Source organism: Ochotona curzoniae, unplaced genomic scaffold, assembly GCF_017591425.1.
Source record: "Ochotona curzoniae isolate NIBS_2020 unplaced genomic scaffold, NIBS_Ocur_1.0 scaffold_3890, whole genome shotgun sequence".
Classification (NCBI taxonomy): domain Eukaryota; kingdom Metazoa; phylum Chordata; class Mammalia; order Lagomorpha; family Ochotonidae; genus Ochotona; species Ochotona curzoniae.
Window position 1 is genome coordinate 1,788,929 of NW_024467115.1, and position 23,034 is coordinate 1,811,962.

The 23,034-nt window shown below is 41.9% G+C and overlaps 1 protein-coding gene across 1 annotated transcript in view; it reads right to left on the reverse strand.

The window, feature by feature from the left end:
• MCM9 (minichromosome maintenance 9 homologous recombination repair factor) overlaps window positions 1–18,045 on the reverse strand; it is an 80,367-nt gene extending 62,322 nt beyond the window's left edge. The window contains exons 1-7 of the mRNA XM_040965531.1: window positions 18,022–18,045; window positions 15,307–15,622; window positions 12,209–12,525; window positions 10,682–10,763; window positions 7,513–7,713; window positions 2,961–3,086; window positions 1,688–1,807 (exon numbers count right to left, since the gene is read on the reverse strand). Coding sequence (XP_040821465.1) covers window positions 1,688–1,807; window positions 2,961–3,086; window positions 7,513–7,713; window positions 10,682–10,763; window positions 12,209–12,525; window positions 15,307–15,610 — 1,150 coding nt within the window. The 5' untranslated portion in view covers window positions 15,611–15,622; window positions 18,022–18,045. The remainder of the gene's footprint in view (window positions 1–1,687; window positions 1,808–2,960; window positions 3,087–7,512; window positions 7,714–10,681; window positions 10,764–12,208; window positions 12,526–15,306; window positions 15,623–18,021) is intronic.
• Window positions 18,046–23,034: the final 4,989 nt, after the last annotated feature.

Consider the following 23,034-nt stretch of genomic DNA (forward strand, 5'->3'; position numbering starts at 1 on the left):
AAACTTGATAGTTTTATGAAATTTAAAAGAAAACTGATTAAAAATTAGCACCTAGATTTCCTGTTTAGCCTGATTTGCAGAGAAACAGCTGGAAGGTTAACTACCTCCCCCCACCCCTTCTGATCAGAGTAAATAACTTATCTTGAGCTTGTGAACATGAACACACTGTATGCCACGGCGGATAGGTCAGGCAGATTAGAGAGGATGGTGTCATCTAAGGAACCTAAGGAAGCAAGCTTGTATCCACCCATCATAGCATGCTAAAAACGTAGGCTTCTACATGGTCTTACTCTCTGGTTTTAGATACACCAAGCGCATTTATGGGTAGTTTATAAAAAAAAAAAAAGGCCTTGCAGCACTAGGATATATTGTCATTAAAAATTATGAAGAAGATGTCCCCTTTAGGGCTTTACCCCCCCATTAGTGCACTTTTACAACACACAGTACTGCAGTATCCTTATTTTTACTGTATTACATTTTCAAAGTGCGGATTTGACCCAATGAATTGATTTTTTATGACTAATGGGTTGCAATGTAAGTTTGGTCCTTTCTATTTAAGTGGCAGTATCTTGATTCTAAAATTTATATTTCCTCTGTCTTTTCTCATTATCTTGGCATAAGAAGGAAAAAAAAATGAAGGTAATATACTTTTACAACAATTCACTAGTACAGTGAGAAATCAGCAGCTATTCATTATAAAACTGCCCAAATAAACAAATTCCTAGTAGCTCATAAAATTAGCTTAAGACTGATTTCCTGACATTGCATATAATTGCTTGAGAAACACTTCATGTAACTACTTGGAAAACATCTTTGTTATTAGTAGCACTTAAAAGAATTCTAGAACACTGAATCATAAGAGTTTTAAATGTACAAAAAGTATTCTGTATATTTTCTCTACTTCCCTTCCAGGGTCCTGAAGCTTGTCCCTTGACAATTAAAAAATCCCTCTTCTCAATGCTTAATGTTTTGTTCAGTTATATAGTTCAAAACCAGAAAGCTCCTCTACAACATACTTGGGATCACTAGTAAAGCATCATATGTCTTGTGACAAATGTAAGTTTATGAGATGTGGGAGCATAGCCCATGGAATTTAAAAGCCCTTACAAAGAGAAAGTAAAATTTATAAAATGTTAGATACTACTGCGATCAATACTGTAAAATAAAACCAGAACACAATTTAAAAAATTTTCCTAAATCACTTTATATTCATATACTGACATTACAGTTGATGAAGCCCCACAGAGAAATAATCAGAAACATGCTTTCTAATAGACAAATGTATGCCAAAGAAACTCCAGTAGGAGTTACTCATCCATGAGGTGCTTTAAGCTCTAAGCCGTCTATTCTTAGAAGGTGAAATTTCCCCCACTTGATATTTTAACATTTGTTTTTTTAAGTCTTCATAAATTACCAAATGACACACTTTTTTTTTCATGAATGCATATGAAACTGTTCACTAGAAAATCAAATGGAATTAGTCAAAACTAACATGCAAATTGATAGAAAAAAGTAGTACTTTAAAAATATTTCTTGAGCGATAAAAAGCAATGTTACCTATTCCTATCAATTTTCTGATGGTAACTTTAGAAAATTAAATTAACCTACTATAGGTAAAGTTGCAAAAGAAAACCACAGTTGGCTTCTGTAGTAATGTTAAAATACTTAGAATTGTCCCAGAAAATACCTGCACTAGTAGATCCGATTCCGGTGGTCAGCACAGACCGTGGTGTAATCTTTGCTGCGTACTTGAGGAATTGAGATTTTCCTGTCCCAGGATCTCCAACGAGCAAAAGGTGAGGTTCACCTAGAATAAGTAAATATGTGACATCTTTTTATTTCTTCAAAAGGACCCAATAATAAGTGTTAATTAACCAAAAAGATAACTTGTATTTGCTATACAGTTTTACACTAGGTAGTTTGAGGAAGAGTTTAATTAAAGTCTTTAGACGGTAACTATCAAATACAATCTTACATTGACATTTAAGATCTATATTAAATAAGTTGTGCGATATTCCCAGATGTTAAGTCTCTGTAACTATTTAAAAATTTTGCCCTTTAAAGTTCAGTTTTGTTTTTAAGTAACAAATTACAGGGACACAGTTTTTCGTAGGAATCCTACAAATATTCTTTTATCTAGGCACTTAGAAGTGATGGGGACTTTATTTTAAAAGTATTCTCATTTTCCATATTTATAATTTCCATATTTACATATTCATATGTAACAGAAGAACATAGAATATCCTGTGGAATGTAGGTGTATTCACTTATTAATCAAATCCGTCCTACTCGAGGACTTTGTAAATATATTAATAGGAAGCCTTTATTTGACGAGTCATTTAGCAGAATATTTCACAAATAGGTTATCAAAACATATAATATACATAAACTCTATATTTAATTATTCAGGTCCCTACTATCAGTTTGCTTACAATAATATCCTTTTAGTCTTTTATTTTAGTATTTGCTTATCTACCTGAGAGCCAAGATAAATCTTTATGCCAGATTCAAGTTAAGTGTATTAGCTGCACAAGAGCTTTCCGCCATCCAGACATTATGGGCTCAAAGTAATCTTCGCTCAAGTGTGTGGCCTACAGCAGCCAGTCACAACAGAGGGCACACTGGCCCGTTTACTAGAAGAGGAATCAACAGACACAAGCCAACAGTCACTAGGGAGCTGCTGACTTCCAGACATTAAACTATACACTTCTAATCTAATAGATATACAGTAATAGAAATATAAAAATTCTACACTACAGCACCCTTACTAGGCTAGAGCAAAATATAAGAGGTCTTGAAATAGTTGAGAAAAAAATGCATTAATAAAATAACTAAGTGTAGATTTTTTAAAAATTTTTTACACTTGGAAAATAAAGCTCAGCAAATAATTCTTATTCAGGAAAGAAAGATCTTTTTTCTCTGTGCATTAATGTTCCTCAGAACGCTGAAGCATTACTAACCTCTGACCCGTGTTCCTGCAGCATCAGTCCTTTGAATCCCACCAGCCAGCACCAGGGCCACAGCAAGCTTTACCAGATACATCCCAAACACCTGTGGGCACAAGCTGGCCAGTATTTCATTCCTTCCTACAAAAACAGAAAAATCAGAAATCAACAATTTTTAAGAAACTAGAACTGAAATATCCCTTCCTATTTATTATAACACCATTTTCCTAAAAACTGTTCTACCATCTAAAATAATAAGAGAACTAATTCCAAATGACTAACTGAAATGAGTGCCTTATTTTGATTCTAAACATCTTTTTAAAACATAATATATATATGTATATATATCAATATACACACACACACACACACACACACACATATAAAGGCAGAGTCAGAGAGGGGTGGAAATCTTAACATCTGCTAGTTCACTCTGCTCAAGTGGATGCAGTGGCCAGGGCTCAGGCTGAAGGCAGCAGCTTGGAACTCAATCCAGGCTTCCCACCTGACTGGCAGAGGTCCACGCATGTGGTCCATCTTTGGCTACTTTCTCAGGTGCATCAGTAGGGAGCTAATTGGAAGTGAAGCAGCCAAGACTCAGGCTGGCACCCTTACCAGTGTTGTAAGCAGTCGCTTACCCTGCAGCACCACAACACCAAGCCCATACACATTCTTTTCTTAATGTCCTGAGGTGAAAAGTCTGCTCTTTATTCCTGGGTGCTACCTGCTTTAATGTGAATTAATCTTTACAAAGGACATTATCTCCTCTTCTCTCTCAATTATTACCCACAAAGGAAACAATTGTTAATAACAGCTGTACTTCCCATGTAGTAATTTGAGTAAAATCACGACAGTGTACTCAATAAAAGGAAGGTGTCTGTTCTCAGAAAGAATGACAAGATCATGGCAGCAGTGACCTTTACACACAGAGACAGCTGAAGTACATGGACTTGCTCTAAAAATGGAAGAGAAATAAAATCAATCTGACCTGAAAGTTCAGCCATTTACTCAGAGCAATTTGGCAAACTGATTCTTCGTAATAATCACTACAGTATCAAAGTATTGAGAAGATCACAGCCAACTACAACTGTAACTATCCAGGCTGCAGATCCTGAATTCTTCTATGTGTTTTATCTCTATAAGGGAACTGATTTCATGTATTTCACTTCGGCAGCTCTTTGTGTACAGCATCGATGAGTACCACTGTTGTAACAAAGCACCAAATCGGAGAACCTCCTTGTCCCACCTGTGCATACAGTGGTTATTTCACTTATTCACTGTCCTATCTACAAAATTCTACCAAGCCTTTTCTGAGCCGTCCTATAACATGGCCCTCTACACAAAGGCTGTTTTTTGCAAGGAATCAAAATTGACTCAGTGGTCACTAAGATGTGATGTAACTTGGGATGGCCAAATGGTGAGGAAAAGATTTTAGGAACAAAGGGACTATAGAAAGAGAGGAAGTTCACTGTGATCCCTAGGATCCCTTCCTTTCCTAACAGAGAAAGGAGAAAAAAACCAAAAACACCCCAAATCTAAAGCAGGTAAGAACTTGGAGCAGGTAGGTACATTCTGACAAGAATCTGCAGAGATTAAACATACAAGGAAAGAGGGCCTGGCGCGATGGCACAGTGATTAAGTCCTTGCCTTGCATGCTGGGATCCCATATGGGCGCTGGTTCTAATCCCAGCAGCCCTGCTTCCCATCCAGCTCCCTGCCTGTGGCCCAGGAAAGCAGCCAAGGACGGCCCAATGCTCTGGGACCCTGCCTCCCGCGTGGGAGACCCAGAAGAGGCTCCTGGCTTCAGATTGGCTCAGCTCCGGCCATTGCGGCCGCCTGGGGAGTGAATCATCTGCCGGAAGAATTTCCTCTCTGCTTCTCCTCTCTGTATATCCAGCTTTCCAATAAAAATAAAATAAATCTTTTTAAAAAAAATACAAGGAAAGAAAGCAAACTGACATGAAAGTCAGCCATTACAAAGTTGGGTTGTTGGACTGAAGAACTAGCTTTGTTGAGTAAAGGCAGAATTAGTGAATATTGTGCAGGTGGAAGGTATGCATCAATTTAAAAAACACAGGCTGTGGTGGCATGACCAAAGGAGCTCAAAGTACAGAAATGGTACCTGGAACACAGTGGGATGTATTTACCTGTTAGCTGTTTTATTACCTGAATGAATTACTTATGCTTGTATGAAGGATATGCTTTGAAGATAGGACTGAGGTGCCAGAGAAAAAGCAAAAGGGAAAGGTCATCAGCCTAAATTTGTTTTTAAGTTGAAAAATGTGGTTTCTTGGATCATGGCAGTTGAAGCTCCTATGGCTATTCATGGAAGACATTATAATAGGGTCAGTGTTACCCTAAGATGCAAATGTAAGACTCTGGACCATGCCAGTTATATAGCCATTATTCCAACAAATACAAACTTTTAGATCTAAAGTAACTGAGTTACCATATAGTAGGTTCAAATGTCCCAAAAGATCCCATCTCCTGCAGCTCAATTTTTATTCAGAATCCAGGTACTAGAGTCAAGGGATCCTTCTTAAGGATTAAAATAATACCCCCAGGCTCAACCTAGTCAACGCCCACAGTATCAGGTAATGAATCAGCTCAACTTTCAAGAGGAAAAGTGAAGCAATCTCCAGCTTTAGACTGGCAAAATGAAGATGAGTGTTGGATATAGTTCCATAGCTTCAGGTCTGGGTTCCAAAGGCACATGGAATTTATGAAATACAACAACAACAACAACAACAACAAAGTGATGGTACAGAGCAAATAAGGGAAAACTCATTTATACTGCAAAGAAAAATGAAGAGCCAACACCATGGCTTAGCAGGTAAGGCTGCCATCTGTATAGCCAATATTCCATTGCTGATAGGCATCCCAGCTGCTTTACTTCCAACCCAGGTTCCTCCTATTGGCCTGGGAAGAGCAACAGAAAGAAAATGGCCCAGGCTTGGGGTGATAGCCTAGTGGCTAAATCCTTGCCTTGCATGCACCCGGATCCTATATGGGCACCGGTTCATGTCCTGGCTGCTCCACTTCCCATTCAGCTCCCTGCTTCTGGCCTAGGAAAGCAGTGGAGGATGGCCGAAAGCCTTGGGACCCTAAACCTATGTGGGAGACCTGGAGGAAGCAACTGGCTCCCGGATCAGCTTTCTCCGGCATTGACAGCAGCTAGGGGAGTAAACTTGCAGAGAAAGATCTGTCTCCCCTTCTCTCTGTAAATCTGCCTTTCCAATAAAAATAAATAAACCTTTTTAAAAAATGACAGGGTCAAAGAAAGAGTTAAAAGAGTTTAACAAAGATGTAACTCTAATAAAATTTTCTTGTCTTCATGGCTTTAGTTTGTTTTTTCAAAAGATGCCTCCAAGAAAGAACAGAAATAGCATTTGAAGATTTGATTAATGTTTTATACATTTGGGGTTTTTCAATAAAAACTACTACAAACTCCAAGCCCAAGATGTTTTATTTTAGGTAATTACATCTTATTGTCGGAGTCAAAATGTTTGCTCTGTTGACACAGCTTATATTTATAGCTTTATCTCTGATCGTGTCCTTCCTACTCCCTGTATTAACATCTTCAGTTATAATCCTGTAAAAACTGTCTTTATTACTGAAAACATAAAATGATATCTTCAACTGAGTGAGAGGTTTCATCATAGGATAACGTTTGCCTTTCCAAAGAGGAACTACATTTTTAACTGATAAAGCAAGTAGGAAAACAAACAAACCAAAAAGAAAGTAGGAAAAAAACTTTTCGGGACCCATAATAGGTGTTTAAAATAGAAATGAAAAATCTCCAGGAAGATCCCCAAATAAAGAAGACTGCCAAGGCTGGGTACTTGGGCTACTGGTGAAGACATTGGTTAAGATGCTGATGACCCACACTAGCACATGATTGATTTCCCATCTCTGGCTCCTGACTTCAAGACTCAGACAGGCAGCAGTGCTGGCTCAAGGAACTGAGTTCCTGCCGCCCCTTGAGAATCTGTATTGAATGCACAGCTTCTGGATTCTGCTCCCTAGCCACTGCGGGGATGACAGCTTTCTCATCATCTTCAAAGGGAGAATATATTTAGAGGCACTGACTAATGTATGCCCCCTTAAGCACAGCCATTGAATTAGGCAACATGCAAGGCAGACCCAAACATACACATCATATCTAACTACCAAATGTAATGCCATTAAAACTATCAACTCCTGGGCCCGGCGCGGTGGCGCAAGTGGTTAAAGGTCCTCGCCTTGCACGCCCGGGATCCCATATGGGCGCCGGTTCTAATCCCAGCAGCCCCGCTTCCCTTCCAGCTCCCTGCCTGTGGCCTGGGAAAGCAGTCGAGGACGGCCCAAAGCTTTGGGACCCTGCACCCGCGTGGGAGACCCGGAAGAGGCTCCTGGCTTCAGATCGGCATAGTATCGACCTGTTGCACTCACTTGGGGAGTGAATAATCGGACGGAAGATCTTCCTCTCTGTATCTCCTCTCTGTATATCCGCCTTTCCAATAAAAAAATAATAAAAATAAATCTTTAAAAAAAAAAAACTATCAACTCCATGCCCTTAATCACATACCTGCAAAAGGATCATTCTTATAGGATTTCCAAAAATCTTCAAATTCCTTCCGTGCCTCCTCATCCATGATGATTCCCGAGGGCTGCTCATTATTTACTTGGACATAATTGGCTTTCAAGACTATCTCCACTTCACAGCGCACATCTTGCTGAAAGGGCTTCCAACGTTGCATTACGACCCCATAAACAGTAAGGTCATCACCTGTAAGAAAGAATCACGTGAAAACAGAAGGCCCCTGCATGTGGGGCACAACTCACATGAGCAGAAATGGGAGCTCAGACCTTCCATTAGTAGGGTGTACACACCCAGAAATCAAGTTAAAGAATATCCCAATTTTCAAATTTTTGTTTTCTGTAGGCAATGATACCTGCATAGCTAAAAGCTGAAATCAGTATGTTTAACCCTTTAATCTGAACTACGATAATTACATCAAATTACCGCCTCTTGCTGGGAAAAATTTACTGCATGTTGTACTCATTATTGTTAAATTATACGGAATGCTCATCCTCTTAAGAGTGTGACCATTTAGTTCTCATTTAAAGAATTGTGGGAGTTGGGCCCAGCAGCGTGGCCTAGCAGCTAAAGTCGTCACGTTGAATGCGCCGGGATCCCATATGGGCGTTGCTTCTAATCCTGGCAGCTCCACTTCCCATCCAGCTCCCTGCTGGTGCCCTGGAAAAGCAGTCAAGGACAGCCCAAAGCCTTGGGACCCTGCACCCATGTGGGATACCCAGAAGTTCCTGGATCCTGGCTTCGGATTGGCATAGTATCGGCCATTGCGCTCACTTGGGAAGTGAATCATCAGACGGAAGATCTTCCTGTCTCTCCTCCTCTCTGTATATCTGACTTTCCAATAAACAAAATAAATCTTAAAAAAAAAAAAAGAATTGTGGGAGTTGCAGCCAGAAGGCTTAAAAAACAATCAATTTGGTGTCAGGAGGAAAAAGTTATGGTGACATAGCTGAAGTTTCTTCCATGTTCATTTTTACTTATCACAATTGTTAATGTTTCAACTACTGTCTTTTTTAGTTTCTAGTCAGCCAAAGAGTAAAGAAATGAATGAATGCTGACTTTAATTCAAAGATCCTTTCCACTGCTTCTTTTTGGTGATTCCTTTCTGTGTGAACAACCACCCTCCCCACCTCACTCCTAGTGGAAGAATGCTAGGTTTTCACACATTTTTCTCAGAGGCATATTCCCCAAACACGAGCATCTGTGCTTGTTGCTACAATGCACCCATGAACAAGTTTGCACATATAAATGCTTACATACAAGTGCTTACCACTCAATATTTTGGTACGAGAGAAAAGGGCCCAAAATAACATTTAAAAATACAATCCTAATTCCCTCAAATTGTAATCTTATTGGACATAGTATGTTAGACATATCTCAAATCCAATCCTGTGTGTGTGTGTGTGTGTGTGTGTGTGTGTGTGTGTGTGTGTGTGTTTATACAAAGGTCGGTGCTGGTCAGGACCACCAGAGCTTCTTGCAGGTCTCCTACATGGGTGGCAGAATCCCAGGATCTGTGTCATCTTCTGCTGCTTTTCCCAGGCCATTAGCATTGAGACAGACTAGAATGCAGCAGCCAGGACATGAACTGGTACCATACTGTATGCTGGCATTGCAGGCGGTAGATTTAACAGCTAGGATAAAATGCCAATCCCCTGGTATTTATAATTAACACAATAAACACTGTCTCAAAACTAACAAGCAATTAATTAGTTACTTCCAAGTTTTACACCAATTATATATTATTTACATTAGTCAAATACCTTTTACTTCTGAATTTTAACCCGTATTAAGAAATCTGTATATCTTTTGATTTCCTGAAGAAAAGCATTCTGTAAATGCTCAATGTGTAGAACTAACAGTGCCAATTCATTCAAGAGAAGCCATGTACAGCTAGAGGCGATTTCATACAGCGTGGTGACCAACGCATAAGGAGGAGCCCAAGACGTCTCCTAAACCATGTTTGGATGGTTTTCAAACCCCAATTAGAAATAATGAAGGTTTACTATACTGTGCTCCCATAAGCCTTTTAGATAAAAATGATTTGGCAAGTTTATACATAAGCACTTACATGAAATAGTTTTATTTATGGTCATTTTGACAAATTATATTCAGCTGTTTCTCCATTAAACAAACAAGGGACCTAATAGATATTTACACATTGTTTCAAGTCTAAACTCAACTGACAATGATTCTGTGGGAAATGTAGCATACTGCAGGGAGCCAAGATGGCACATACTTATCACATGGGTTATACTATTTTTAAGGCAAATTACCCCAATTTTCTTGAGTTTATTTTTGTTTTTCTTTTCTCTTTTTTTATTGGTTTATTTGCTTGTTTGAAAGTCAGAGTTGGGCCCAGCGGCATGGCCTAGCAGCTAAAGTCCTCGCCTTGAACACACCGGGATCCTATATGGGTGTCGGTTCTAATCCCGGCAGCTCCACTTCCCATTCAGCTCCCTGCTGGTGCCCTGGTAAAGCAGTCAAGGACAGCCCAAAGCTTTGGGACCCTGCACCCGTGTGGGAGACCTGGAAGAAGTTCCTGGATTCTGGCTTCGGATCGGCATAGTATCAACCATTGAGCTCACTTGGGAATTGAATCATCGGACGGAAGATCTTCCTTTCTGTCTCTCCTCTCTGTATGTCTGACTTTGTAATAAAAATAAATAAATCTTTAAAAAAGAAAAGAAAGAGTTACAGGGAGAGAAGGAAGGAGAGACAGCCAGACACAGATCTCCTTTCTGCTGGTTTATTCTCCATGTTGCTGCAATGGCCAGGGCTAAGGCAGACCAAAGTTAAGAGCCCATGTAGGGTGCACTTAGGCCATATTCCACTACTTTTTCTAGGCTATCAGCAAGGAAAAAGACTGGAAGGGGACCAGCTAGTATGTGAACCAGCACCCATGTGGGATGCTGGCACTGCAGGTGATAGTTTTATCCACTATGCCACAATGCCAGCTCCGAAACCTATTTCTTGACCCACAAATTGACAATGACTACATTTAAATAATAGAACAATAGTAAAAATTTAGAAAGCTAATGCATGGAAATTAATGCAATACTGAGAAGTAAAATGCTCAAGACATTAGCTTACATTGTATTAGACCAATTAGTATTTCAGGACTTCCCACAGAAATCTACCAAAAATTATTTCTTACCAGATTTGCAACTGTCTACTAAGTCATCTTCTAGGATAACCTTCATAGATCTTGGAATACTTCCAACAGACAGCCTTTGAACCTAGGAAGGAAGAGAACACAGAACATGCTCAAATACACACTAAGTATCCTCTGGATACTTTCAAGCAGCACTTGAATCTACCGTGTCCATTTCTGTATAGAATCCTATGAGTTAATTATGACAGAGAATGAAGAAGGTGTTCTTGAAAATTGTACCTGTATCCAAATGTGGCAAAAGTCTTCACATACAATCCTTTGTGAATGATCACAATAAACATATGTTCTAACTACTAAGCATAATAAGAAAGCTCTCTACATATTAAGCAAAAGAAAGGTGCTGTTTCCTGATCTTGTCACACACCTGGAACAAATCAACCAATCCCTTAGTAACACAGCTCCCTGTCCCTATGGGGTAAGTGCCCAGAAAAAAGGCTCTTTTTCAGGTCCTTTGTATGATCATATGATCATGCTGTAGCCACTGAGACCTGAACAGTGTACTAGAGACAACTGCTTAAATGGAAACTTAGTGAGATGGGTGGAACTTTGCCCATCTCCTTCATAACTTCTAGAACACAGATACGACGGAGCTGCAACCATGATCACGGACTACAGACAGCTATCAGAACAGAAGCTGTGTGTTCAGAATGGTGGAACAAAAAGAAAAGATATTGGAGTCCTTGATACCACAGATCCTGCATGTGCACCTTGCACTAATGTTCTCCTATTGATTTTAGATAAAAAGTCAATCTTTCCATTAGAGCTGCAAGTGAGAGGAAAATCAGGTCCACTCCATTTGTTAAACAATGTTCATAACTTTCAACAACAATTAATAATAACATTTTTCCTATCCTTTATTTAAAAGCGGCCGGATCCGGATTAGTTGCCAGTGCTGTAGCATAGCAAGCAAAACCACCACATGCAAGGCCAGCATCATATAACAACATAGGTTTGAGTCCCAATTGCTCCTTTTCCACTTCAGTTCCCCAACAATGCACCTGGGAGGCAGTGGAAGATGGGCCAAGTGTTTGGGTCCCTGCACTCATGTGGGTGACATGGATGAAGCTCCTGACTCTTGGATTCAATCTGGCCTAGCTCCTGCTATTGTAGCCATTTGGGGAGTGAACCAGTGTTAAAGCCTCTCTCTCTTTCACTCTCACTCTCCCTCTGGCTCTCTCTCTGCCTCTATCCCTCTGTAATTCTGCCTTTCAAACAAACAAGCAAACAAATAATTTCAAACAAAAAGAACAGCTGTTTTACACATTTTAACAAGTCACTTCTTTAACATAATTATTCAATGAAATCATGCCACACACCACCTCCTGGTCCTTGCTCTATCTAAAAAGATGCTATCTAAAGACCACAACCTGATACACGTGGGTCCATTTTAAGACATCCAGATAGTGACACAAGTTCATTTGTATCACTGCTGACTTCCTTAGCTAATGCTAACAATCTCCCCATAGCTGGAGACCACTTTTTATTTTTTTCAGTTTTTTGATCTTTTACCTGTTCCTGAATTTTGATTTCCTGGTAGTCTCTACACCTGGTTGGGGATGAAGACAAGCCTGAGAGGCAAGTGAACTTTGAAGAATCACAGTTCCCCGGGTTGGAACAAGAGGATGGCCGGCAGAAGGTGTAGTATTGTTCAAAGTCAGCCTTGACTACAAAGACATGCTTGCATTTATTGCACATGTATTCCCGTTCAAACTCCAGCACTTTCACCAGACTTGTTCGAATCACTGTCCCAGTGACAGATAAAAAATGTCCAACATCTTTGGTTTTAGGAATATGCTCTCTTACCAGCTCAGGACAGACAGGCAAACCTGATGGGGAAAGAAACAATTACATCAACCTGTGTAACAAGATTTGACCCCACATAATATATACTCCTCACACACTTCCTGAGAGAAAGAACAATCTTAAGGATTTAAAAAAAAAAAAAAAGCTCTGTCCTTGACTTCATAAAAAATTAGACCACTGACTAAATTTTTAAAAATTTAAAATAATTATCAATGGCTCTTTTGAAAGGACATCTCTACATGCTATCATATTGAGAATTTTAAAAGCAGATTACCTGTTTCAGTAGGATATAAATATGGTACATGATTTTAATATTTAACAAAGAATACAGTACTGCTTGCCACACATAAAACAAGCTGATGATTCCTTCAAAAAGCTACAAAGCACAGTGATAAAGAAGAGCAGAACAATGACCAAAGAGTTTCACAAGGTAACTTTTTCACCTCTTGAAGTTCAGTTCAGGAATTATTACTTAAGTCTCAGTGTTTTCAAGCACTGAACCATAAAGAGGTTTATGCATAGTATCATCTCATCCTTTAAAAAACTTGTTTTCAACATTAAAAAAAGGCAACTGAAAAGGTACAAAATATCAAACAAAAGTCTTGTGCAGAAATGCCTTCTACCTTACCCATAGCTACAATGCATACCTAAACAGAAAGAAGCTGGCTGGGAAGGTCAAAGGGTACCTGCCTCCTAACAGACTAGCTGGAGCAGCACTTGATATGCAGGTTCATGTTCCATGGCCCACTGTTTTGTCCTTAGAATTTAGTAGCTAAAAAACCTGCCACATGGTGCCAGCATGTTGACTCAACTGGCTAATCTAGCACCTCCTAGTGCCAGCCTCCCACACAGACACTGGTTCATGTCCTGGCTGCTCTATTTCCAGTTCAGCAACCTGCATATGGCCTACCAAAGCACTGGAGTATGGCCTAAGACCTTGGGAACCTGTATCCATGTGGAAAATCTGGACTGGCTTCAGATCATCTCAGCACTGGTCACTGCAGACATTTGGGGAGTAAGCCAGAAGATGGAAGATCTTTATCTCAATCCCTCCTTCCCTCTGTAAACTGTCTTCCCAATAAAAACAAATAAATCTTAAAAACAAATACTAATACATCTCCACATTGAAGACTGCTCCATTAGATTTAACAAGCTCATGATAAATAACTATAACAGGTATCCTAAAAACTTCAGCTTCTATTGTCAATAGAATTTTCTCTACTGACACAGACACTAAAATTCAACTAACAACAATAATCAGAAAGCAGCTTGTGAAGAATGGAAATGGGTAGAAGCAAATTAATAAATGGAGTGTTGCTTCTGATTTTAAATATTTATCTATTTCAAAGGCAGAGAGTTGGGGGAGGGAGGAATAGAGAAAGAGATCTTCCATCTGCTGATTCTTTCCCCGTGGAGAGCAGGAAAACAAGCACTTGAGAGGGTAGCAAGCAAGAGTGGAAGTGGAGGTGGGGCACCCCGTCCCCCACAAGTGGCGGTTTAACGTACAGTGCAACGTGTGGTGCCACAATGCCATTTCACATCGTCTCTTCTTGAAACCTCTGGGGATACCCTAGGTCAGAGCACACTTCCTTTTCTGTGAGATGATACACCCTCTACATCTTCTGAGACATGCTCCCAAGAAACACTGCCGTTAGAGCTCCTTTACCATTGTGTTTAGCATGTATACTTGCAGTCATACATGTACCATCTGGTACACATTCAACTGCATATCTCTTTCCCTACAACCTTGAGCTGCTTTATTATTTTTTTCCTTTGCAAAAATCTACATAAATGGAACAAATTTCATGTGTTTCATATATACAGTTTTAAGAGCATAACGATATTGCCCACTCTACCCTCTCTCCTTCCCAAAGTCCTCCTTTAATTTTTACAATGGCAGACTTCCAATTTACATTATAATCACAAGCTCAACCCTCCACTAAATAAAAAATTCAACAAGTAAGAAGTAGAAAAACTACTATCATTCAGGAATATAGTATTTGAGAGGCAGACAGCAACACAGAAAAAGAAAGAAATGGCTTCCACCCACAGGTTCACTCCTTACGTGCCTGCAAAAGCCAGGGCTGGGCCAAGCCAAAGTGAAGAGCCAGAAACTCCAACTGGCCTTCCATGTGGGTGGCAGGGGCCCAAGCACCTGAGCTCCCTCCTGGGACTGTCCCAGCAGGGAACTAAATCAGAAGCAGAACAGCCAGAACAGAAATGGCACTGAGATCTGAGATGCAAATGTCCCAGGTAATGGCTAAAGCCTTTCAGCCCAATGCAGGCTTCCTTTTGAACATCCCTTAATTCCATCCACTAAGAATGACTCTTAGAATGTAAAGTCAAACCTGGAGGCAAGAATTCAAGGATCAAGCTTTGCCAAGTTGTCAACTGCTCCACTGCTATAGTTTCTTAAAAATGAAGATACTGAAGAACTAAAAACAAATATGTAATATATTGAAGGAAGAGCAGAATGGTAATGTTGACATACAAAATGATTATCTAAAATAGTTTTGAAGATTATTAGGCAGGACCTACCATTTTTCTTCTCCTGTAACTTGTCATAAAAGCTTATAATGATGTATGAGACAAAAATTTTACGCACACACACAAATGTGAGCAAACAGACACGTAAACATGCTGCTTCCCACCCCTTCTCTCACCCGTGGGTGACAGAGAAGACAGTCAGCAAGACAAGAGATCACCAGCTATTCAACAGACGTGCATCTGAAATATAAATATCAAATATTCCTTGAGAATCTTCCCAGAAAATCACAGAACAGTGAAACTCTTATGTGATTTACCTGATATCCTGGCATGAAGATTCTGTTTCATGGAGACGCCCTTGCGCTGTGAAAGGGACTGAAGAATTGTCAAGGCAGCCCTTCGGAGCGCGTTATCAAAAACAGTCAGTACTTCATTGGGGAACACGGTGAAGTACTCCCCAACCTCCATGTTGGTCTCAAAAAGAGTCATGGCATTAACTACAACGGAGAAATGAGCTTCTTCATCTCTTTCCTTCAGGATGAGGAGAATATCGTTCCTGTGGTACTCTGAAACATAGGACTCAAACACCTGGCCAACCAGGGCAACCTGATCAGTATTCATCCTGACTCTAGGCTATTAAAAAAAAAGAAGATGAAAGAAAAGAAAAGCACATATTAGACCTTTGATGCTCAAAATACACACGCTTCAGCAAAAAAGATCTCTTGGTTAAAAATCATCCTAACTTTCACTTCCTGGTAATCACAAAATAGTAACATTTCATATCTTAACAGACCTAAATTGCAGTTATTTAGAAATGAGAGGAGTTAAAATTAAGAAAAATCACTAGGTTGGCACAAATTACTGAAATTCAAAACACTTCTCATATATTTTCTTCAACCTGGCCCTACCCCTTAAATTTATATTAAAATATTACAGTTTATATAATATATCCAAAAGGTCCTTGCCTTTGCTTGGGTCATATTCCATCTACAGATATTTGCTCTCAACTATAAAATCCTAAACACTAGTCTTTTCACCTGAAGAAACTATTTTTAACTTCTTTTTTCCCTTAGATATTTATAGCATCTTCTGTGGGCCACACAAAATAATAAACTTAAAATTAGCCAAAGATTTATTGAGTTTCAATAACTGTCTGCAGTTATCTTTGCAGGACCAGGCCAATGATTTTGCAGGCCTTGTAAGGATCAAGGGCCAGATGTTTTCCACCTATACTTTATACACACATCCATTCATGTTTATTTTATTACGTAAACAAAACAATACTAATCAGGTTGACAGCCAATTCTAATTTGATCAATTTGACGGACTGGCTCTGCAAACTGCTATTTGGAGACTACTTCTTATTTCTTCTTCCTAACCTAGCAAAAACCGTTGGTTTCAGTACAAACAGCTGTCAAGAGTACAACAAGCAAGGAAAAACGAGAAAAACATCAAGTCTTCGAAATTACAATCGGGATTAAAAACACATACACATACACCGTGCCCGCCTTATTCCCCAAGCCCTGCAGCAGCCATCTTTAAAGGAAAACCTATATGTGAATGTAAAGGTCCTACCAACACTTTTTTTTTTTTGGTCAAATATACAGTCAGATCGCAAATCACATTTGTATAAACCCAAAACAAAGCCCATTTCCTAAGGTGTACCATGTACAGCCAGCAAATGAAAAAACACAATAAACAAATGCTTTATGTTCTCAGGGAACTAAAGCTACTGCCACAGTACTCTATCAGCAGCAAAATGCATAAACAGGAGTACCCAGGAGAGGATTAAATCTAAATGAGATGACAAATCTCAGAGGTGGCAGAAGGAGTTACAAACGAGCTGTTCCAATAAAAAACGATTGCTTTTTAAACAGAACACTGCAGCAGACCTGTACTTTGTCTTCTTTAATTTATCCCTGACTTACTGCACTAGGCTCACTGAATATGCAGATTAATGATGATTACCATTAAGTTGCAGTTCAGCATTCTCAATATTTGCTACATACTATCTGTTAGAAATAGTTTGCCTTCTCTGAGAACCTAATACAATGGGAGGATGAAAACTGTAAGGCTTTATGATAGTTAGGCTACAAATCCTGACAAGGACAGGAGAGTGTTAGATTGAGATGAATAAAGGCATGCACAAAAGAGACAGTGAAAATAAACCACGGCCACCTCACTGATGAGTAATTTGTTTTCGGTGAAGTCATGCAAATCGAGACAAACGCACTTGGGAAGGACTACATAATATTTACAAACACAAAAACAAAAAGCTGGATTTTCATGAGGTAAGAAGAGAATAGCTTAGATTCTGTAAACGCATATTAAGTCTAGAGCCACAAACTAAACAATTAGGAAAACAGTTGCATGGCAGCTGAGAATTCGAGGTTCAAACTACTATCAGGTGTTAAATTTCACCTCATTAGCCCAGTGATTTCTATATTTGAAAACAGCATTCGCTTTCAACACATGCATAGAAGAGATTAATCAATCCGCTGTTTTCTAAATCCGTTGTTAATCCTTCCACCAAGAGAGTCTTCAAGTCCTCCTCTTTTTTTTGTTCACCGGTTATACTTCGAACTTTTTTTTTTCCCCTCTTAACCAAAACCAGGCTCCAAAAAAGCAGGTGGCAAGCTGCCCGCGGGGCGCGTGCTGCACTCGCGATAGCCCCGCCCCGCCGAGCCGCACCTGCCGGGAGCCCCGCCCAGGCCACGCCCTCCGCGCTGAGGCCACGCCCAAGGCCCGCCCCCTCTCCCGCTGGCGCCGGGCAAACGTGGAGTGGGCCCCTTCTCGCAGGCTTTCTTCCCAAACTTTCCCGCGGATCCCGCAGAAGGCTCTGCTCGCAGCCCCTGCCCGACGACACCTCGGCAGGGCTCTGCCCGCCTCCCGGCCGCACAGCCAGGCAGTTCCCTCGCTGCCTGACGCCGGAGTGCAAGTTTGTTAAGTAAAAAGAACATGGGTGAGACTAGCGACTCACTGCGTGCCATGAAAACTCAACTCCGTGAAACGAGGGGACGCCTGTCACTTACGCGGGGACACGCCGGCTCAGAAGCCGCCTGGGAGGCCGAGGCGCCGAGAGCTCCGGCCGGCGGGGACGCGAGGGGGCCGGGGAGAAGCGGCGCGCGTGCGCGTGGCCTCCGGAGCCGCCGCCGCCGACCTCGCGCCCGGTGGGCTCCCCCCGCGCTGCCGGCGGACGCCGAGCCCCGCTCCGACCCAGCTTCCCGGCCTGCGCCTCTTCCGGGTGCGGCCGCGGGCGCGCGTCCCGCCAGGCACTAGGGCGGCGGGGTGGGGCGGGGCCTGGACGCCGAGGGGCGGGGCGGGAGTGGGGGCGGGGCCTGGACGCAGAGGGGCGGGAGTGGAGGGCGGGTCCTGGGCGCAGAGGGGCGGGAGTGGAGGGCGGGGCCTGGACGCAGAGGGGCGGGAGTGGAAGGCGGGGCCTGGAAGGAGCGGGGCGGGAGTGGAGGGCGTGGCCTAGACGCAGAGGGGCGGGAGCGGAGGGCGGGGCCTGGAAGGGGCGGGAGTGGAGGGCGGGGCTTGGGAGAGGAGGGCGTGGCCTGGACGCAAGGGGCGGGGGTGGGGCCTGGAAGGAGCGGGGCGGGGTGGTGGGCGGGGCCTGGACGCAAGGAGCGGGGGCGGGACCCGGAGGGGCTAGGTCTAGGGTCGGAGTGGGAAGGCGGGGCGTTTTGCAGCTGGGGCGGGGTCGGAAGTGGGGAGGCGGGACGTGGGGGAGCTGGGGCGGGGCCGGGGAGGGAGAGCAGGCGGATGGGCGGAACCTGAATGGAGGGGCGGGACCAGGAGTGGGGACGCAGGGCGGCCCTTGCGATTTGTTCAGAAGCGATTTTTAATCGTTGTGAGAAGCCTCCCTAATACGTGGCCACGGAGCTTCTCTTTCTGATCAAGGTTTTAAGGTTTAATTTTTCCATTTAAGGCCATTGATCATACCAGCTCACTTTTGCTTGGGCAGCAAGGTGTGGATCCTAAGTCACTGTTTTGCGTATGGATATATGTTAGCTTGTTCACCAACTTTTGCTTTTCGCTGACCTGCTTCTGCAGCTTTGTCAAAAATTGGTTTCAAAAAACCAGTTGTACGTGGAATAAGCATTTGCCGGAGTTGGGCTAGGCCGAACTCAGCAGCCAGGATCTTGCATGGGTGCAAGGATCCAAGGATTTGGCCAATCCTCTGCTGCTTTCCCAGTGAATACACTAGACACTGAATGCAAAGTGCAGTACCAGGGACTTGAACCGGCTCATATGGATGCTGGTATTGTAGGCAGCGGCTTAACCCGTTACACTACAACAAAGTGCTTGCCTCCAATATAAACATTTTCCTTAGAGTTTTTTTTCAATGGGAAGATTTTAACCACAAATTAAAATTCTTCATTAGATACAGGGCTATTCAAGGTTCATTCTGCTTTTATAGCTCTGATCAGTTGTATTTTAAGGTGTTTTTCTGTTTCAGCATAATTGTTATATTTATGATGTGGAAGATTTTATTTTTATAGGTAAAAGGCAGATCATATTTACAGAGAGGAGAGACAGAGAGATCTTCCATCTGCTGGTTCACTCCCCAAATGGCCACAAGGGCTGGAGCTGAGCTGAGCTGAAGCCAGGATCCAAATGCTTCCTCCGTGTCTCTCACGTGGGTGGAGGCTCCTAAATCTTTGCAGCATCCTCTATGGCTTTCACGGGCGACAAGCAGGGAGCTGGATGGGAAGTGGAACAGCCAGGACACAAACCGGCACCCAAGTGGGAGCACAGCACTTTGCAAGGGTAAGATTAGCTAACTGAGCCATCAAGCCTGCCCAGTCCTGTGTGAGGTCTGGAGGCTCCCGAAGGCACCAGCCCACCCCATACCAGCCTGTTCTGAGTGTTTAGCAGCCCCCCCCCCACCTGTTCTGGGTGTTTAGCAGCCCCCCCCCCCCATACCAGCCTGTTCTGAGTGTTTAGCAGCCCCCCCATACCACCTGTCCTGGGTGTTTAGCAGCCCCCCCATACCAGCCTGTTCTGGGTGTTTAGCAGCCCCCCCCCCAATACCAGCCTGTTCTGAGTGTTTAGCAGCCACTCCCTCCCCTCCCCCATTCCAGCCTGTTCTGGGTGTTTACTAAAACGTTCCAATGCAGCCTTCATCTCACCTTGCACTGGAAGCAGGCTCAGGTAAACAGAAGTTCCTTTGCAGTCCCTGTCCTCCCCCACCCCTAACTCCAGATTTCAGGTGAGTTCTCTGTGACCGAAGCTCTATAATGGGCTCAAAAGATGCTTTTAATTTTTTATCTTAGAAGTTGATCTTCTTTCTATATCTTAGCATCTCTGTCCTAAAGCCATATAATTTATCCTTTTTATTTTTCATGTTTCATGTAAAATTTTTAAAAATTTGGGGCCAGCGCAATAGCCCAGTGGGCAAAGTCCTCGCCTTGCAAGCGCCAGATCCCTTATGAGCTCCAGTTCATATTCTGGCTGCTCTACTTTCCATCCCGCTCCCTGCTTGTGGTCTGGGAAAGCAGTCAAGGACAGTCCAAAGCCTTGGGACCCTGCACCCATGTGGGAGACCAGAAAGAGGCTCCTGGCTATGGATCAGCTCAGCTCTGGCCATTAAAGCCACTTGGGATGTGAGCCAGCAGATGGAGGATCTTTCTGTTTCTCCTCTCTGTAAATCTGTTTCCAATAAAAAATATATTAATTTGTTTTAAATTTGTTGTCCTTTTTAAGAGTCTGTAACATTCAGCATGTAATTGAGTTTAGCTATTTTATTGTACCTGAAATTCTCTACCTTTATTTGGCATGTTAGAGGTTAAATGCTTACAGCATTTTCATTTAATGTGTTTGTTGATGGAGTCAAGTTAAAGTCTTTTTCTCCTGCTTTTTGTTTTGTCTCATTTGTTCTTTGTCGCATGCCTTGTTTGGATTAAGTACTTTTTATGATTCTGTTGTGTCGTCTTTGCTAGTTTATTCACTGTGTAACTCTTTCTTACTTTAGTGGTTACTTTATAGATTTCAGCACTCATTTACATGCTACATTCAAGTGATTTTGCACTCATAAGAACCTTATGGTACCTTAATTTCTCACTTCCCAGCACTTATGCTACTATTGTCTATATGATAATATAAGCCTATACATGTAACCTATGTGATTATAGCTTACCTATTATTCATGTTTTAAGCTCCACGTTATTTTGTTTAAATTATCAAGTAACTTTTAGAGACTCAATCAGAAAATGTTATATATTCACGTGGAGTTATCATGTTAGTGCTCTCCTTGTTCTTAAAATGCCTGGTCTGAACTTGTTGCCTAAATTTCAAATACAGTGTCCTTTTGACATCATTTTTCTTCATGCCCAAGGGACTCCTGTTAACCATGCTGGCACCTTTCTTCTGCCCCTTGCCTCCCCTCCCCTCATGCTTCTTTCTTCCTCTCCCCTTGCCCCTCTCCTCCTCCTCCTGACATATTACAGATTTTGTACCTCTGTTGTCTCTTGCACCATGTCCAATGAGAAAGCTGCTCTCATTCTTATCTTTGTACATAACATTTCCCATCTCTCTTTTCCTGCTTTTTTTTTTTAATAATTTGATCAGTTTATGATTGGCCTTTATATACTTTTCTTCATGTTTCTTGTATTTCAGATTTGTTGATTTCTTTTTAAGATCACTTCATTGTTTTAATTAAATTTGAAACATTTTTGGCTTTTATTTATTCATATACCTTTTCTGCTTCCTCCATTTCTCCTGGGACCTTACTTACTCATATGATATGTCACTACAAGGGTTACTGATACACATACTGTTGAATTTTCTTGGACTTTTTCCCCCCCTCTAAATGTTCTGACTAATTCCTATTGCTGTGCCTACAGGTTCACAATTTTTTTTCTTTAATGTTTAATCTGCTCTTAGTCCAATTCCTTGTAATTTACCCCCAGCCTCTTGTAGTTGTCATTTACAGGGAAAATTTCCCTAATCTAGAGAAAGAAATGGGAAACAACATCCAGGAGGGCCACAGAACTCCCAACACGCTTGATCAAAAGCAATCTTCACCACAACACAATTGAACATAAGGAAAAGATCCTTAAATGTGCATGTGAAAAAATCAATTGACATATAAAGGAATGACAATTTTTTAAAGATTTATTTATTTTTATTGGAAAGGCAGATTTACCAAGAGGAGGAGAGACAGAGAGGAAGATCTTCCATCTGATGGGTCACTCCCCAAGCAGCCGCAATGGCTGGAGCTGAGCCAATCCGAACCCAGGAGCTCTTCTGGATCTCCCACACAGGTGCAGGGTCCTAAGGCCTTGGGCCATCCTTGACTGCTTTCCCGGGCCACAAGCAGGGAGCTGGATGGGAAATGGAGCTCATAAGGCACCCATATGGGATCCCAGCGCGTTCAAGGTGAGTACTTTAACCACTATGCTATTGTGCCAGGCCCAGGAATGCCAATTAAACTCACAGGAAACTCTACAGGCAAGAAGAGAATGGAGTGACATATTCCAGATTCTGAAAGAAAAAAATTGTCAACCAGGATAACATATCCAGCAAAGCTTTCTTTTGTCTTTGAAAATGAAATAAAATTCTTCCACAGCAAAGAAAAGAATATGCCTCTTCCAAACCTGCCCTACAAATGTCGTTCTCATTTACAAAAGTTATATTTGAGAGGCAGGCATTTGGACCAGCAGCTAAGCTGTTGGTTAGGATGCCAGTGTCTCACACCTGAGCAGCAGTACTCAATTCCTGGGTAAACACAGGAGGTTAGGTCTCGGCCCTGGTGTCCCACATGCGTAGCAAGGAGCCAAGCACTTGAGCCATCATCCCAAAGGAGATGCTAGCAGAAAGCTGAATTAAAAGCAGAGGAACCACTACTACTGATAAGGACTCTAGGCACTTTGATAAAGGCTGCAGGTGTTCTAAGCAGTGTCCTAACCACTGTGCCCAAAGATTGCATCAAACATCTTTTCTCTCTCATTAAAAACCAGTTACAGAAAGAGAGGAAAAGACAGAGCTGCTATCCACTAGTTTACTTCCCAAACGACAGGGCTGGCCTGTCTGAAGCAGGA